Consider the following 19,336-nt stretch of genomic DNA (forward strand, 5'->3'; position numbering starts at 1 on the left):
ATGACAGACATTGGAAGAGGTTAAGGAGAGTCAGCAGCCTGCTGGATTAAAGGAGAATTGGGTTAGGTAGCGAAATCAAAAAAGTTAATGACTCATAAAAGGGAGAAATGAAGCGAGTAGCTTAGGGAAGTGGTTTGTAGAAGGAAAGCACAAGACAGAATAGCTATAGATTGAAAAGGAGAGAAGCAGAAGAAGGAGGGATGTGGAAAAAAGGAAAGAGCCAACGAAGGAAATAGCAGGGAGGGGGTGCGGGTGACAGACAGGGTAGGGGGGAGTGTAAGGACGGCACAGGGACAGAGCAAGCCTGTTGTGAGTTAGAAGTGTGGTTTTGAGTTCCATGTGGAATATCTGAGCTCAGTTTTTGCCCTCGGGGTGGTACAGCCAAGGCTGCAGCTCTGTGGGAGCCAAGCCTGCCCCAGCGCTGGCAGTGAGAACATAAGCGCTATTTATCTCACAGCCCAAAAAGACTCCTGATTTAAATCATATGTTGCATGCGGCACACATTTCCACCGAGTCTGGACACGGCTCAAAAGAGGGAAAAAAAACACACACACTGAAAGCAGATCCACACCCTGTTCTCTCATTCAGCTGCCGCCACTGTCGGCACTTAACCCTTCCCAAAATGTCTGCAAGTGATGGGTTAATATGGTAGTCTTCAGAGGATGGGCAGGATTCCTCTCTCCCCCCACATGTTAAGCTTCAGCTTGTTAGTAATTAGATTACAAAGTATAACAAATACTCTAAAAACTTAGAACACCGTGTACTACATCACATTACAACAAACTCGATTAAAATAAAGCGGTAATGCTTTCTGCGGGTGCCGGAAAGCGAGAGGTTAACAGGCAGGGTTCATAGGAGGATTCGCAACACAATTTTTGTAAGTTCGTCATGAAAGTGTTCACATGGACGTTAGGTGAAAGGGTTTCTTGTGCATCTGTCTGGACTAGAGACTGGCATGAGCACAACGGGTGCAGCGCCTCGTCTTTTAACTTTTCTGTACATGGAAAATGTGCTCTCATGGCTTTTACGAGCGACATTTATTGGTCAGGTTTATGGCATACAGTTTTAGGATTTTTATTCTCAAGTACTTTAAAGCACTAGGGTCATGTGAACGTATGAACAGCTTGGCCTGTATCCGCATCTTTACATGCTCCGCACATGTATGATGGTTTTTAGATGATGTATCTTATAGGTTTCTGGTTTCTTTGCAGCAACTTCATTAACACTTTTATCCACACATCTTACTTTTATTAGGGTAAGTTCACACATAGGTTTTTAGTGCCATTTTTCTGCACTTTAGCGTTTTTTTTGTACATGTGTTTTGGGGCAGTTTTTGCTGAAAAACACCAGCCCCAAATTTTAGCTGCAAGTCTATGTGTCCCGTAGGGAATAGTGAGGCCCTGAACTTTGCCGACCCAACTGTCCCTACCTACTTGCATGATCCGCCCTAAATGGTGGACCGCAACTGGATGGCAGTCCTTTCCTAAGGGCTCATTCAGACGAATGTAAGGGCTCTTTGCAAGTCTGCATTATACAGGCACTGGCCGTGTGCACTCCATGCTCCAGATGTGGACCCATTCAAATAAAATCACCGCAAGCTACGGTGAAAGATAGGTCAAACCTATCTTTTGCGGAGCTGAGGCACGGATCGGAAACCCACTAAAAAACTCTGAAGTGCTTCCGTAGGCTTTTGGGTCCGTGCTTCAGCATCGCAAAAGAAAGGATGTCTCCTATCCTTTGCTGTATTTTGTGTTTCACGGACCCATTCAAGTCAATGGGTCCACACGGCAATACGGGATTCACACTTCTGGTGCCTGTGCCATGCAGACCTCTATTTGCGGTCCGCAACACGGGTACAGAGCCCTTACATTCATCTGAACAAGCTCTTACTAAGTGCAGGGGCCTACAGGAAACAAAGCAGGGACAAAATAACAAAAATAATGACAGGTACACAGAGCAGATACTGATGGAATGGGTAAGAACCAGAACCGAAACAAATGGATAAGAGCAGAGTCGTTCTAGCCGAAGTCAAAATCAGGAGAATCAAATCTAAAGCCAAATCATAAACTAGAAAGCAGTAACGTACCACACACTTCAATGGGGCCGCAAATCCGCATCCTTTGCTCCGTTCCGTGGCCCCGCAAAAAAAATATAGCATGTCCTATTCTTGTCCGTTTTGCGGACAAGAATAGGCATTTCTACAATGGGCCGCCCGTTCCGCAAATTGTGGAAGACACATGGACGGCTTCTGTTTTTTGCGGATCCGCGGTTTGCAGAACGCAAAAAACAGAATGGTCGTGTGCATGAGGCCAAACGGTAAGGCCCCTTTCACACTAGCGTGACGGATTAAGTCCGGATGCGTTCAGGGTGCGTTCAGACAAACTCGCACCATTTTGCAAGCAAGTTCAGTCAGTTTTGTCTGCGATTGCATTCAGTTGTTCAGTTTTTTCCGCGCGGGTGCAATGCGTTTTGATGCGTTTTTCACACACGTGATAAAAAACTGAAGGTTTACAAACAACATCTCCTAGAAACTATCAGTGAAAAACGCATCGCATCCGCACCTGCTTGCGTTTTTTTCACGCATCAGTTCTACGTTGTGTGAAAAAAACAGCATGTTCTATATTCAGCGTTTTTCACGCAGCCCTGGCCCCATAGAAGTGAATGGGGCTTCAGTGAAAAACGCATTGCATTCGCAAGCAAGTGCGGATGCAATGCGTTTTTCACTGATGGTTGCTAAGAGATGTTTGCAAGCCTTCCGTTTTTTATCACGCGCATGGAAAAAAAAATCAAAACGCATTGCACCCGCGCAGAAAAAACTGAACAGCTGAACGCAATCGCAGACAGAACTGACTGAAATTGCTTGCAAAATGGTGCGAGTTTCACTGAACCCTGGCATCCGGAGCCAATCCGTCACGCTCGTGTGAAAGAGGACTTAATCATAGGCAACTGTGGCCAGCAGTTGCCTGTTTAAAAAGGGCGCTTCCTGGGTCACATAGGACGTCCCCCTATGTGACCTGTGACATCATATAGACCCTCCTGATTGGCCTGCTCTCCAGTTCATGAAGCCAAGTCCTGTTGCTGTGCAACAGGACACCACAGCATGCCTGCCGCCACACAGGGACGGAAGCCCAGCGGTGCGGTAGCAAACGGAGTGCACCCACCGTCCAGGAAGCTGGTTACTAGTAATCCAGCCAGCACCCGGTCCGTGGTAAACGTTGCAGAGGGAAGGAACAGACCCCAAAATCAAGTGAAAAAAAATCCCGGCAATATAATTAAAGTATAAACTTTGAAGCAAGCTACAATTTTTCTTCCCAGGAAGCTTGTTAGTCAGCAACGGGATGCCGTCAGCGCAGGGCCAGGAGAGCGCACCTGACGGGTCCCGTTGCAGTCAGAGCAGAGTGCCGGTGACACTGTGGGGAATATGAAATGCGGGGAACACATTTAGTTTTTTAGATTTTTTTTTGCTACTGCCATTTTTTTTTATTTGGTGGTGTAGTGTGTGTCATTAAAAAAAAAAACACAGCATGTTAAAGCACTGGGGATTTTTCAGCAATACAAATTCATACATTTGTCTTGGGGAGAAAAAAGGACATCAAAACGTATGCACAAAGGAAGCCTTAGGGTACATGGACACATTGCAGATTATGCAGGTTTTTATTTTTTTGCATAGATTATGGCAAGGAAGGGGTTTAAATAGTTCACCAAGTCATACAAAGTGCAATTTTTCTCTTCCCAGATAAGGTATGGTGGCTGCCAATGTAGCAGAACTGACACTCAGAAATTTGCTAGCTGACAAAGTCTCTCTCTGTATTTCCTTCCTTCCGGAATTACTCAGGCACCTGTGGTTGTAGGTGTACACTGTATGATGCAGACGTCTGTCTATGCCTGTCCTGAACTGCCATCATGGTGCCTTAACATGTTTCCCACCACCTTTCAGCAGAGTCTTGATTGCTTGATCACTCTGCTGACTCAAATATGCTGTCCTTTTGAAATCTTTTGTAGCCTAAGATTCTCCAGTCTCTCTGGGGCAATGATGTCCTCCTAGATGAGCTGCCACTGTGGTCCACATGGCCAGGAGAAGCAGGATATAGATTGCATGCTCCCTCACTCCTCACTTTCCTCTCTAAACTGACTATAACTAGCCCTAATCTTCCCTTGGCAGGAAGCGAACCAGCTCACTCCTATCAAGAGGAGAGTAATGGGATGGTAAGTTCCATTCCTGTTGCAACTGTACCCCATCTGCTGGCGAAGAAGGTGGATAGCATATTACATTACATTGCAATTACATTACAAACCATTGCAGTTACATTAGTAGTACCCCCAGATATGCGGTACTACGTGTCCCACTGTTTCTTCAACGCACCTCCCCCTCAGGGCCGATCGTGTCCCAGGGTTTTAGGAATTGGCGAGTGGCGATGCCACCTTAGTAGTTTGTGTGTCACAATGCTCCTACATGGATACCATCGCTCCCCAGGGTTAGGCTCTGTAGCAATAAAGGGGAGAGTGATAGTTGGTGGAGTAAAATAAGTAGTCTTTCTCTTGGCTCCAGCAGGTTTTAGGGTAAATTGACTGGCAAACAGGTATACCTCGCTTTCCCTTTCTGCCGTGCTAAACTCAGGTTCCAGTCTGGTAGCTGGACTTTCTGACTGTGCTAGTACCTTTGAGTGGGGTGCCTTGGCTGTTGACCCCCTCATAATACTCTGCCTCTTAATCTATAAGGAGTCATGGTGCTCTATGAGCTGCTTCCCTTTGGAGATTCCTGCTGCAGGAGGTGGGCCATTCTCCTCACTGAGCCATCTCTTGTGTCTTCTCCGCTCCACGATCGAATCTAGACTCCACTATTGCTTCGTGCAACCTCTCCCTTGGTAGGAAGCAGAACTAGCCCACTTCTGCCCAAAAGAGAAAATAATGGAATGGTAAGTTCCATTCTATCTAAAGATCTCTCTCAGCCAGATACAGTACGCTGCCACCTGCTGGTGAGCCAGGCACATTATCATGAACAGAACAAGTACATTAGTTACATAGCAGTGTTATTAAGGCACAGTGTAAAAAGACCTAGAATAAATACACAGATGTCATTATTGGTTAGCCATTAGAAACAGTAGCAGGGTGTAGAAATGGTAGTGCCCGCTCTGGGCCACTACATTTTCAATTTTTATTCATACAGCTGCCATTTTTTTCGACACAGTTTTTAAATCTGCCTCAAGAAAAGACATCTTGCTTTTTGAATCGGAAGCTGAAACTAATCCACGGTCAGATCCGCAGCAAATACAAATCTATGGCAGAAATCAGCCTAAAACATTTGCCATGGATTCAATCAAATATTGATTATTTCAAAGTGTATTTTAAAGCATGTGAATATACCCTTAAAATTAATCCCCAACTATGTGTGAACAAGGCCTAATATGTATGAAGAGGGAATTAAATGGCAACATGTGAGTGCATTTGCTGCTACTAACTGATATAGAGAGTTCACTAAAGAGACAGAATCATGTAAATGCACTGTACAGGAACACTCACATTTTATGCTTACCGTAGGACATCAATATATGATCAGGGGACCCGAGCAAAACCTAGGGGGTCGCTGCATTTGCTGGAGTGCTGTTGCCCCTTCAGCATATTTCCAGTGCATCCCCTGCACCCCATTCAAGTTAGAGTCACAGGTTCCTCATTCTGCTGATAGGTGGGACTAGTTCCTGTGGAATCACACATTGATGGCCTATCATAAGTAAATGCCAGCCATCAATGTGTATCACCAGAAGACCCCTTAGGGCCGCTTCACACGAGCGGATGCCGTGCGTGGCATCCGCTCCGTGAAAGAGTGCCAAGACCCGCTGCAGACTGCAGAGGCACGGAGCGGTAACATGACTGTTAATGCTCCGTGCCTCTCTGTGATCTCTTTACTACGAAATCACAGTGACAACTGTGATTTCGTAGTAAAGAGATCACAGAGAGGCACGGAGCATTAACAGTCATGTTACCGCTCCGTGCCTCTGCAGTCTGCAGCGGGTCTTGGCACTCTTTCACGGAGCGGATGCCACGCACGGCATCCGCTCGTGTGAAGCGGCCCTTAAAAGAGGACCTGTAACCCTTCCCGACATGTCTGTTTCAGTAAGTACTGGTATTTGCCATCTAATACCAATACTGGAGCATCTATGTTTATGTCTCTATGTTGTGCCATTCTTTTATTATTACTTCTAGAAGTTATGAATGAATTACTAGCAGTTTGCAATGAAGGTCCAGATGAGTGTTACCAGCTAAGGGTGTGTCCCTGCACAGTCTGACATTGGCAGCACTGACCTGCCATCTCACATCTAATGTTGATGTAATCTTTGATTCAGTCAGGACAGCCTTTACTTTACAGTTAAAATAGTGAAACATATAGCACTATTCCTACTGTCATGTTGTGCTTAAAGAGGACCTGTCACCTCTCCTGACATGTCTGTTTTGGTAACTAGTTGCATTCCCCATGTAATAACAATTCTGGAGCATCTGTTGTTATGGCTCTATATTGTGTCATTCCTTTATTATTCCTGCTAGAAGTTATGAATGACTTAATAGTAGTTTACAATGAAGGTCCAGATGGGTGCTACCAATCAGGGGTTGTGTCCCTGCACAGTCTGAGGCCGAATGCACACGGCCGTTGTTCCCTGCAGCAGGGAGCGCACGGCGTCATAGCAACCCATGACGCCGTGCGCTCCTGCACTCAGCAGGAATCCAGGCCGCGGTTCCACGGACCGCTCACGGCCGTGAACAACGGCCGTGTGCATTCGGCCTGACACTGTCATCACTGATTGGATAGTGTCAGACTGCACAGGGACACATCTCCAACTGGTAACACCCATCTGGACCTTCATTGCAAGCTGCTAGCAATTCTAGCAGGAATAATAAAGGAGGGCCAACACTGCAAATACTGATTCTCTGTATAAATGTCATGTAATTGTCGATAAAAGCCTTTGAAACGTATGAAGTGCGTAATTTATATTTCACGACATCACAGAAACAACTGAAACAAAGATCTAAAAGCAGTTTAGCAGCAAACTTTGTGAAAACTAATATTTGTGTCATGGGGGCAAATGACACACTCTAAGGCTACATTCACACGTCAGTATTTTCCTATATCCCGATTTTCGGTCCGTTTTTTGCGGATCCGTTGTTCCTGAAAATGTTTCCGTATGTCATCCGTTTTTTGCGGATCCGCAAAAAACGGAAACATGTATAAAGTTCAATAATCAAATAAAGTTGTTTGGATTTCTTTGAAAAAAAATTGAAAAAAATAAATAAATAAAAAAAAATTGTTATGTGTTTCCAGGAACGGATTCCGCATAAAACAGATGACATACGGAATGACATCCGAATGTCTTTCGTTTTTTGCGGATCCATTGACTTTGTATTGTACCAGGATCCGAATTTTGCGGACAAGAATAGGACATGTTTTATATTTAAACGGACATGCGGAACGGAACAACGATGTGTGCTGTCCGATTTTCTCCAGGACCCATTGAAAATGAATGGGTCCAGATCTGGTCCTGATCTGTTCCGCAAAAAACGGAACAGATCAGGAAAGAAAAAACGGACGTGTGAATGGACCCTAATACTAACTTATCGCTAATAAATGATTGACACCAACAACATAGTGGAGGAAATAGCCGCTGAGCTTTATTAAGGGTCACTTAAAATATTTAACAACCATAAATTAAATAAATAAATTAATTTTAAAATACCATAATAACCGATACCAAAAGACCAATAATAAATTAACCATATAAAGACCAAGATCCACTCAGCATGAGCTGAGCGACACTACCCCTCTAATAAAGCCCAGCGACAGGTGACACAGTGCGAAAATAAGGGAAGGGTGGGTGGGACGCTGGTCAGTTCTTCAGGCACATCTGAGCCAGCTCCGCCGAACCTGTAAATATAAAGGGGAACAGATTCCCGCCACTAAACCAACAACAAATCAGAGGGCTGGAAATCTCCCCCAGCAACAGGCAGCAACCAATCAGGTGCGTTCTTCACTTGTACAGCTGGAATCTTCTAGACTGCAGGTAACACACTTTCTGAGGTAAATTTACCTGTAATAGAAAAAAGGGGGGAAAAAGACAAACAGGGGAAAGAAACATGGATCCTACCTAAACCCTAATTATATAATACCTATGGTGTCATTGCCCCCATGCTTCCCCCCAAGCTAAACGCTCTGGTGGGGTTAATTCATTCTCAAAACTTTTGGCCACAACTGTACATAAACAGCAGCAAATTAAGAAAAAGTGTCCTGGCTAACCATCCATATTTGAGTAAGTGGTCTTGTCAAGTGTTAAAGTGGATTGTAAAGTATCTTGTACATGTGCCTAGCAAAACATGGATGATCCTCAACAGTATTTTTCTTCTAAGGCCTCTTTCACACGAGCGTGAGGGATTAGGGTCTGGATGCGTTCAGGGAGCGTTTAGTGAAACTCGCACCATTTTGCAAGCAAGTTCAGTCAGTTTTGTCTGCGATTGCGTTCAGTTGTTCAGTCTTTTCCGCGCGGGTGCAATGCGTTTTGATGCGTTTTTCACGCGCGTGATAAAAAACGGAAGGTTTACAAACAACATCTCTTAGCAACCATTAGTGAAAAATGCATCGCACCCGCACTTGCTTGCGGATGCAATGCGTTCTTCACGCAGCCCCATTCACTTCTATGGGGCCAGGGCTGCGTGAAAAACGCAGAATATAGAACATGCTGCGATTTTCACGCAACGCAGAACTGATGAGTGAAAAACAACGCTCATGTACACAGACCCATTGAAATGAATGGGTCAGGATTCAGTGCGGGTGCTATGCGTTCACATCACGCATTGCACCCACGCAGAAAACTCGCTCGTGTGAAAGAGGCCTTAGAGCAGCAGCATGTGCTGCAGAGCTGTCTTTCTTATTTAAAGAAGGAACAAGTTGCAGTCACTTTGGATGCTATGAATAAGGGCTCATACACACGACAGTATTGCTTTTTCAGTGTTTTGCGGTCCGTTTTTAACGGATCCCTTGTTCCTTTTTTTGTTTCCGTTGTGTTTCCGTTTCCTTTCTGTTTTTCCGTTCCGTTTTTCCGTATGCCATATACAGTATACAGTAATTACATAGAAAAAATTGGGCTGGGCATAACATTTTTAATAGATGGTTCAGCAAAAATGGAACGGATACGGAAGACATACGGATGCATTTCCGTATGTGTTCAGTTTTTTTGCGGACCTATTGACTTGAATGGAGCCAAGCACCGTGATTTGCGGACAAGAATAGGACATGTTCTATCTTTTCACGCCACGGAAATACTGAAATACTGAAGCGGAATGCACATTGAGACACTTCAGTATTTTTTGCTGAACCATTGAAATGAATGGTTCAGTATATGTTCCGCATACTGAACTAAAAAAACGGCCAGTATACTGAACGCAAAATACTGTCGTGTGCATGAGCCCTAACAGTTTTTGTCACTCAGCCACAGAAGATGCATACAAGTATACACAAACATGGCGGGTGGGGCATTTATTAACCACTGTATGCTAGAAAACTGAAGTCAAAAGTTTGGGACACACCTAAATAGTGTAAGATTTTTTTTTTTTACATGGACTAAATAGCTTGCCTGGTTGGTCTCCGCCCTTGTACAGGGATCTAGACTCCGCTGCAGGAAACTACCAGGTCACTACATATTGGAGTAGTCTATGTTCAAGTGACTGCTGACCCATGGGCATTAAGAGACACTGATGTGAAAAAGCAGAGGATCAGGCAAAATAATAGTCAGGGACAGGCCGAGCTTGGGGCAAGCAGATGCAATCAAAAGTCAGTCCGAGGATCAGGGCAGGCAGCTTAGAGACAGTACAGAGAACAGGCAGAGGTCAGGTAAGGCAGAAATTGGTTCACAGGCAATGAGGGAACCGCACACCTAAGCAGGAACCCAGAGTACTAGAACCTATTGCTCATGCACCCTTCCATGGTATCCCAGGGTGGCCAGTCATTGACAGGGGAAGATTAGGGTGTAATAGCTGTCCCTTTGAGAGCTGGATAGAGTGTGTGCACCATACATGCAGTTAGAGGCAGACCTGGCAAGAAGTACGCCTCAACCTGCGTGGAAAGGAGATCTCCACAGGCTTAGCAGCAAACATAGGGAAAGACAGTAAACAGCAACTGGATCGGCAGGTAAGAACCCAGTGATATGACAACACAACGGAACAACAAGCACTTACCTGCCTGCAGCAACAGGGTGGAACACCAACACCAATAACTACCCGCTGCACCAGGCAGAGGTGCTCACTGACTTGTAGTTCCCCCTCCGGGGAACCCAGGAGCCCTCTCACTGAAAGCACAGGCAGACAGGGGAACATCTAGCATCCATGCAGGACAATACACACCAACGACAATCCAGACATGGAACAACAACTAGACATACAACAGACTCTGAACCCACACCAAACATATACAAGGGAAGGTAGAGTAGAATACATAGAAACATAGGGGAGAAATTGGAGAGACATTGATGTCTAACTAGGTGGCCCTCACACTGGACAGAGGAAATATCCAGACAGGAGCAAAGCTCCATCACAAACCAAGGTAGGAATACCACTGACCTCAAGCTCACAGCACCAGAATAAGTACCTTATAAACACTCATTAGAGCTCAATTCTTATCTTACTGATATGAAAGTGGCTTAAATAAGTGTTTATGACCTTTTTAGTAATTTAGAGATAAGGGTTATTAGATGAGCATCACAAATTGAAAGTAAAAAGTACATTCAAACAGCTAAAAAAAACTGTTAACCCTTTGTGACAGAACGGCTGAATATTTTTTAATAAAGACCAATTGAAAAAATGATTTTTAGCCCAAAATGAGTAAAATGCCCCCGAAGGTTGTACATAGCCTTTAAACCACCGGCACCACTGGCACATATATTTTTGTCGAGCGATTTTCCTGAGACTTGCTGCCACGTGTCACTGTGTAGCCCCAACCTAAGGGTCTCACAGAAATACTAGTGGAACTTGATGTTGGAAGTTAGACTCAAAATGCAATATCATTTGTTATTTGCTCGCTAGATGACCCCTTTAAAAACCGGGATACTTTATTAAAGCTCAGCTGGAATCGGGCTAGTTGTCACAAACAGCAACATGTGCCATAGATTAGAGTAGTGTACATTCCGTTAATAAGAAACAATTACAGGCGGCTCCACACATTGGAACGTTATGTACTTGCCTTCAGATACAAAGTATCCACTAAAGTCAGTCCGTCTACAATTTTAACAACTTATAGGGAACCTGTCATCAGCTTTAGGCCTCTTTCACACTACAGTATGTTGCATTCAGTGTTTTGCGTTCCGTTTTTCACGGATCCGTTGTTCCGTTTTTTGCTTCCGTTGTGGTTCCGTTTCCGTTCCGTTGTTCCGTTCCGTTTTTCCGTATGGCAAATACAGTATACAGTAATTTCATATTAAAAATTGGGCTGGGCATAACATTTTCAATTGATGGTTCCGCAAAAAACGGAACGGATACGGAAGACATACGGATGCATTTCCGTATGTGTTCCGTTTTTTTTGCGGCCCCATTGACTTGAATGGAGCCACGGACTGTGATTCTCGGCCAAATATAGGACATGTTCTATCTTTTCAACGGAACGGAAAAACGGAAATACGGAAACGGAATGCATACGGAACACATTCCGTTTTTTTGCGGAACCATTGAAATGAATGGTTCCGTATACGGACCGTATACGGAACGCAAAAAACGGACCGTATACGGAACGCAAAAAACTGTAGTGTGAAAGAGGCCTTATGCTGCCCATACTAACAGCAGCATAAAGTAGAGACAGGTGAGTTGATTTCAGAGGTCTGTCATTTATAAGTTAAAAGTAAGTGGTTGCCGAGAACCAACGTCACAATCATTGCAGACTAGGCCTGGAAAACAGTCCTGGCCACCTGAGAAGAGTCCTGGTTATTCATGAATCCCTGCTCTCCTGCCCACCTGCTGATGACGGACAGTCTTCTACCTAGTTGTCTCTCTAGGAGAGAACTGCCAATCATCAGCAGATGGGCGAGGAGAGCAGGAGATTGTGAATAACCAGGACTCTTCTCAAGTAGATTTGACTCTTTTCAAGGCTTGGGCTGCAATGATTATGATGCTGGTTCTGGGCAACCACTTACATTTAGCTCATGAGTGACACACCGCTGGAATCACCATTTCTGTCACTATTTTATGCTGCCCTCAGTGAGGTCAGCATAAAGTTGATGACAGGTTTCCTTTAATGTAACAAATGTTCTGCCTGCCTGACACAACATAGAGTTATTTGGAAAGATGCTACAGAGTTATTATTTTATGGGGAAGTCAGGTAGTTACTAAACCAGATTTATCAGGAGAGGTGACAGGTTCTCTTTAAGGTTATGGCTGATCTTTGCATAATGCCAGTATTATATAAAATCCTGAATTGGGTCATGATTAAGACATGTCGCAATGCGTAGACTTTCATGTCATTCTGGTCGGCTCTACAGATTTTTAAAGAATTAAATAAATACTGAAAGATTTTACATACGGTTTTGGATGCTGGAATATAGTTTTTTCCGGGTGTTATCCCAGGTCTAGGGGTTCCGTGCACAGCCGCTGAAGCTTTTGTCTGATAAAATCTTGAATATATCAGTCACTAGATGTGTAGAAATGAAATGTCCTGCGTATTATAAAATGCACTTTGTATTGATTCACTTGAGTGGCGATTAACGACTAGTGACATCTCAGTAGCTAATTGTGGTTTATCAGTTAATGAGGGTGTATAAAACAATTTCACATCCCATGATTTGACTGCAGCATGTCTATAGTCGCCCCTGAACAGAAGCTCATGAGAAAGAATAGCACTGATTTCTCAACACTCTTTTTCAGGAAGAAATGTGAAAGTCTACAGTGCAAGGTGTGGATCCGAAGTCACTCCCCATGTGTCCAGGATGGATTTATTGAAGAATCACTAGAGAAGACCTTTTGTTTATAGAGGATCTACTGGGAGTTATACCCTGTACACCCTGAGATACAAAAAAAAATATTATAATAATGGCAAACAGTAGCAAAGAACGTCTCTGCGGATCTGGTGCTCCGCTTGGTCACGTCAATGGCTTTCCTCCTTCTGTTTACCCTTTTGCCTTTAGTGGAGGGATGCGGAGCTCCCCACCTTTTGAAATGCTAGCCAATGGGAACTTCTTCCGAAATTTCCCCACTGACCTGCCCAAAGAAATGGCTTCTCTATGTGAGTATGCAGTTATCTATGGTTCATGACTTTATGAGATATATTTGATGGGAAAACTGAATGATTTAAATGTATTTTTGAGCTGAAACAATTTTATAATAGTTTGTTAGTAAAGGTTTTGCACCATTTCATTTCTGTAGCTTCTGTGTTTTACGCAACATAGTCAGCTGCTGAATACCGTTCTGTGATAAATCCTCAGTCTCCAGCTTCTCTCTACTGTCATGAACAATTATCTAAGCTCATTTATGCTCAAATTAAAAAAATTTAAGTTTGATTTGAGAATAAATCATTTTTAGAAGATTGGCCCAATATTATATTAAGATCACTTTTACTTTACGCTTTGATCTGTTGACTTGCCATTTTGGCAGGGATGCTCTTGTTGTATGCATCAGACATATCATTAGGCATCTATTCACACAGCAGAGGCCAAGAGTTTCCTCTCGGCCTCTGTGCAGCCATTACCTGTCAGTATACCTTTATTCTGTATGGAATAGGGAAGCAAACACCACTATTCCATACAGAGGCATCCAATTTAAAAAATCTATACCGCCTATAGGAGACAGATGTCACTGTCTGTACGGTAGCATTCGTCAGAGGTATATGATGGGAAATCCACCCAACATCTACATCTGATGGACACCGCAGAATGCAGTGTGAAGTACAGAAGGTCAGATCAGGTATGACGGAGGCAGTTTCAGGTCAAACACTTATGAATGAACGCAGCAGAGGGTTGTTAGGGTTACTGCATATCAGATTACAAGAATGTGAGTGACAGAGACTGTCTAAAGTAACTGAGTGACAGCTCTGACTTCAGGCCATGTAAGTACAGTAAGTCAGCGCCAGCGCCTGCATGAAGACATAGGTAGATCATGTTAGGAGGGAGTGATGCCAATGTCTGGAGGTTTTACACAAGAGATACGGTATTGTTCCCTCAAGTCAGCCGCACCCATGGGTGCAGTGGCTCATTCTTATGAACCGCAACATATAATTATCTTTGAAATAAGTATAATAATAATAATCAGGAATACACACTTGGGCACTCCTGAGGGAGGAGCGAAATGTTCTCGTCTTTTCACTGTTTTCATTCGCTTCTCTATGTGGCATCACAAGTAGCTTTTTTTTCTCGAATTGCTGTGGATTTGTTACGAGACCTAAAATAATGCGTCCTATCACCGTGTGCCATGTTTCTTCCTCTGTCAGTCTTTTCTGCTTTGCCTCTTTTACCTAGGTCCAGGACATAGCTAAGTTACAGAAGCCATTCTTAGCGTCTATAGAGCTGTCATACTGTCACATTGTCACTTAGGCTTCATAGAAGTGCATGGTGTATGCTCTCTCCTCCATCTTTCCTCTCTCTCTGACCCTTCTTCTATAGGTTTAATGGGGTTATACCCAGGGGCGGACTGGGAACTTAAAGTGGCCCTGGAAAAAAAAACTAAAAGTCACCCCATGCTGTAGATGGGTCTAGACTGACAGAAGGCAGGCAATACAACTAGGCCAGCAATACTATAGTGCAGCACAAAGTACCACATTAGCAGAAGAAAATACCACACTGAAGAACAAATACTGCCACCTTCACCACAGTATTCAGCCATAGCACTGTACTGAGGACAGTGATACAGTTGAGTCCAGGAGTGGTGACCTGCGGCCGTTGGTCAGATGCATATGTACCTGAGGCTCCCAGCATTAATTAACGCTGAGAGCATCAGATCATTATGTACCTGGCTGGAGGAGGCCTTGGGTGGCCTCTTGGGCATCGGCCCACCGGGAAATTTCCTGGTAGGGTCTATGGCCAAACCACCCCTGGTTATAGCATTATTTTGGCTATATCATTGCAAAAAAAAAACTCTGCTTGCCAGTGTAATTTTCACCCTTTTTAGCTTCCTCACTCTGCAGTGGCCGGGTTTGGGGTGTCCCCAACACTACGTTGGGTTCCCCAGACACCGTTAAAGTGTCACCACGTGTTGTTGCTGCTCCCTGTAAGGGATGGTAAAGCGTGGTGCACCCCAATGGGAAATAAGTCTAGAGAGTCAGGGTCTGCAGTAAACCAGGGTGCTTCTTTATTGGAGAAATTCAGGTACGAAACAATACAGGTGAGGCATTAGGCTGGCTTCTCTTAGTCTCCTCCCTGGCAGAAGATGCTGAGGAAAGACCTGAGCTAGCTTTCCCTCTCTATCTTCAGAAGGCTGGTACCCTAGTCCAGCATTGCCATTGCGTTTCCAGACATAACAACAGAGCTAAAACCAGACATTTAAAAGGTCAGACTGTCTGCTTTTTGGTGGTAAACAGGTCTGGGTTTTTCCCTCCAAAACATGGTCACCCTATGGCAGCTGTGGAAAATTACCAGCTTCTCAATCAAAGCCCTAACAGTCTCTCAGTATTCATTAACCCTTTCCACAGAGCCATGTAAATACAGTGACAATGAACAGGATATATATAACAACATTTGTGACATTTGTTTTAACTTTGCATAGGGGAAATAGGCAAATGTCCAAATATCAAAGTGCTCCCTGCTCCAGGGCACTGCAACTCACCTCTGGCAACTTCACTTTCTGTGGGAGGGCAGCAGCTAAGCACATGTTGTATCTCCCAGATGTGCCTATTCCAGCCATCTCTTTTAACCCCTTCCTCCCCGCATGGCATAGAAAATTGTCCCTGAGACACATGACCGGAGATTCCCCACTTAATAGCGCTATTGTTTGCCATGCCCCCCACAATCCCCCTTTTCCTCCATCCACACACAGCTGTAGCTATGAGTACAGCGAAAAGGCACCTACGGCTAAATAGAGCAATGCCAATGAGAACAGTGCGCTGGGGAGTTGCCCTTTAAGCAATTTTCTATATTTCGATAGGGTCACTAAAGGTGAACAAACGCTTTCAGGAAGTTTGAGCTATGAATGAAACTGTGTACACACCACATACTTTATTGGCGGCGAGTCAGTAATTAATGTCTTGTATGCTGGCAGACTGCGAGGGACACTTTCAGTTTTGATAATAAATATAGACATGTGATTGGATCATTTCCTATTTCTTACCTAGGGGTCCCCAGGGCACCCCAGTACTTTAGCGACAAAAATGGCAATTCTAACCCGTGTGGTTTTAATCAGTTCCTCTGTAATCGTATTTATTTCCTTCTCATTGTTTCCATATGTTCTTGCATTTTTCTCAGGAATCACATTTGCATACAGAAACGACTCGTAGAAAGAAAGTCTGCATTTAAAGGGACAGTCCGCTGAAATGTGTTTCCTTCCATAGCTGTTTGATCTTACTTTTTTTTTTTTGCTGGACAGAACATGGATTAGTCAATAATAAGCTGAGTTCTGATTTTTGATGCTGATGACTGCATTTTTAGGCAATTTAATAACCACTTCCATGTGCCGTTTCTATTACGTTCCAGTCATTATGTATCATTTCACTATGAAGAAAGTTTTACACAACATCAGTAATCATTGGGCTCTGTATTTAAATGGAAGAGTATTAATTGCTTTTACTATGGTTTATTTTCGTTATGACTAGGTCGCATTATATATTGCTTCTGGCGGCCATGTTTAAATTCTTCCTACTCTGGGATGTACTTAGTTCTGACATGACTGTGATCATCTGACACCTATGCAGGGAAAGAAAATTGAACAACCCCTTGTCCCCGATGTTCAGCAAACTGTCATGGGTCCAGCTGCTGAAGCCCCTAGCAATAAATTGTTATCTCCAGGGAATGCTGAAAACAGCCACAGTTTTACCTAAGGGTGGTCTCATACTACCTTTTTTTAAAAAAGTATATTTTTGGAGTGTTTCATAATTTTTTTTGCAGATATTGCATGTTGGACAATAGTAAAATATACACAATCGAGTTGCATTATTCTGACCACCAGCTAATATCCAGAGTAACCGCTGTGTGCAGCACGGACAGCAGCTAGATGGGCTGGGAGTCATTCAATAAGGTCCTCAGAGGTTGTCACAGGTATCTGGAGCCATGCTGACTATAGTGCATCCCACATCTTCTGAAGGGTGCGTGGGGGAGGCTTCATAAAGCGAATACGACGATTGAGGTGGTCCCACAGATGCTCAATTGGGTTCAAGTCTGGGAATTAGTACTTGGAAGTCTTGGTCATGCTCTTCTAACCAATGTCAGACATTTCTAGCTGTGTGACATGTTGCATTCTCTTGCTCGAAGATTCCATCCTCTCCAGGGAAGACAATCAGCATATATGGTGTATGTGATCTACAAGGATGGATTCATACCCAGATCGGTTGAGAGTGCCTTCCATATGGATGAGTGGGCCCAGAGAATGCCATGAAAACATTCCCCAGACCATGCCACCACCAGCTTGTGTTCTTCCAACAATAGCTGCAGGGTGTTTGTTCCCTGATGTTTTCCACCTGACACGTCAACATCCATCCATTCGATGAAGCAGAAAACATGACTCCTCGGAGAAGAAAACCTTTTGCCAATTGGTGGAGGTCCAATTCCAATACTGGTGTGAAAATTGAAACATTTTCTGCCAATTAAACTTTGTTAGCTGAGGTTCAGGGACCATCTGTCTGCTTTGGAGCCCCATATGCAGTGGGCTTCCCTGAACTTCTGTTTTAGGCACACATCTGGTAGCCCCTTAGTTCACTTTGGTGTTGAGCTGCTCCACTGTAGTGTCTGCTCTCACACACCTTTGTAACCCGCGTTCATCACTCACATCAATGGCACATGGTGCTCTGCAGTTTCCACGTCACTTATTAACATTGGTCCCATTTGCCCACTCACAATACACTTTCACTACAGCAGCAGAGAACAGTTCACAAACTGCAGTTTCACAAATACTGCCACCCTAGGCCTGAAAGCCAATAATCATCTCTTTTTTGATAAATCCCCCTTTTACCCATGACAGCAACGAGTGATATGTGTGCAGACAGCCTATTGAACACCTTATGTACCCACCAAACCAGCGCATGACACGTGACTTCCATCATAAGCTACCTGCTGCCAACATCGAAAGTAGGAAGTGGTCATACATGGTGGTCAGTGTACTGTGAAAAATGCCCTACAAACATATGGGGTCATTTATCAAGACCGGTGTTTCAGACGCCGATCTTAATACCCCTTGCACTGTTGCACAATATGCCTAAATTATGTAGAGGTGCCTGCCCTTAGATAACTGAGGTGCATCTAGGGGCATAGCTATAGGGGAAGTCACTGCTTTGTGGCCCAGACCCACAAGGGGCCCCCTCAGGCGGAAGACTAAAAGATTTTATTGTCAGGGCCCCCTCAAGAGTATTATACAATTACATTATATACAGCGGCACTGTAGGAAATGGATGGAGCGGCTGTCAGGCCTTGTCTAAGTGCTCAGTCTTGACTAGCAACAGGGTTGCACGTGAGTTGGAAGTTGCAAAGAAGTAGCTAGGGAGGGCCCGTTAAAAAATTAGCTGTGGGGCCCAGTCAGATATAGTTACGCTACTAGGCGCATCCACTGCCGGTCTAAATCCACGCCAGCTCCCTTGTTGGAGTAGATTTAGATCATTTTCTATGCCTAAAACAGGGCAGAAAATAGAAAAAAGAGACAGTCTGGCCTGCCCCCTTCCCTGCCCATGCGACAGATATACGCCAAAAATTGGCGTATATCAAATTTTAAATGACTCCCATAGAGTTTTATTTTGTAGTGGTGTTGTATTTTATAATTTCCTAGATTTTTTTTTGCCACTTCTAAATCACAGAATGCTGTTGGTGTGCTGTTTTTGCAGGCCACTTTCTACAGACTGCTCTATAGGATATAAAAAAACCTTACTAAAAAACACCACCACCACAAAAATAACATTAATTTTGTGACTTTTTTTTTACTAATGTATCTGTGCCTAGAATCTGTCTAAAAAGTGCAAATTGCAGCAGTTTAGCACAACTAGGGTTTCTGCAGTTTTTTCTGACTTGCTCGAAAAGGGGATGTGGAAAAGGGACAGGGCCTCAAATGTGGCGATTTGCGCCACAATTCTGGCATAAAATTCTGTCTCACAGTAAGCCCGTCATCAGCTTGTAGTGAGTTAGAATTAGACAAAAGATTCCATCCCTGCACTACATTTATCATCCAGCCATTTTTATACTTAAAAGTCTAT

The 19,336-nt window shown here is 43.9% G+C and overlaps 1 protein-coding gene across 1 annotated transcript in view; it reads left to right on the forward strand.

The window, feature by feature from the left end:
- RARG (retinoic acid receptor gamma) overlaps positions 1-19,336 on the forward strand; it is a 202,867-nt gene that overhangs the window by 68,938 nt on the left and 114,593 nt on the right. Inside the window, exon 2 of the mRNA XM_044286081.1 lies at positions 12,886-13,243. Coding sequence (XP_044142016.1) covers positions 13,051-13,243 — 193 coding nt within the window. The 5' untranslated portion in view covers positions 12,886-13,050. The remainder of the gene's footprint in view (positions 1-12,885; positions 13,244-19,336) is intronic.

The sequence above is a fragment of the Bufo gargarizans genome, chromosome 3, assembly GCF_014858855.1.
Source record: "Bufo gargarizans isolate SCDJY-AF-19 chromosome 3, ASM1485885v1, whole genome shotgun sequence".
NCBI lineage: Eukaryota > Metazoa > Chordata > Amphibia > Anura > Bufonidae > Bufo > Bufo gargarizans.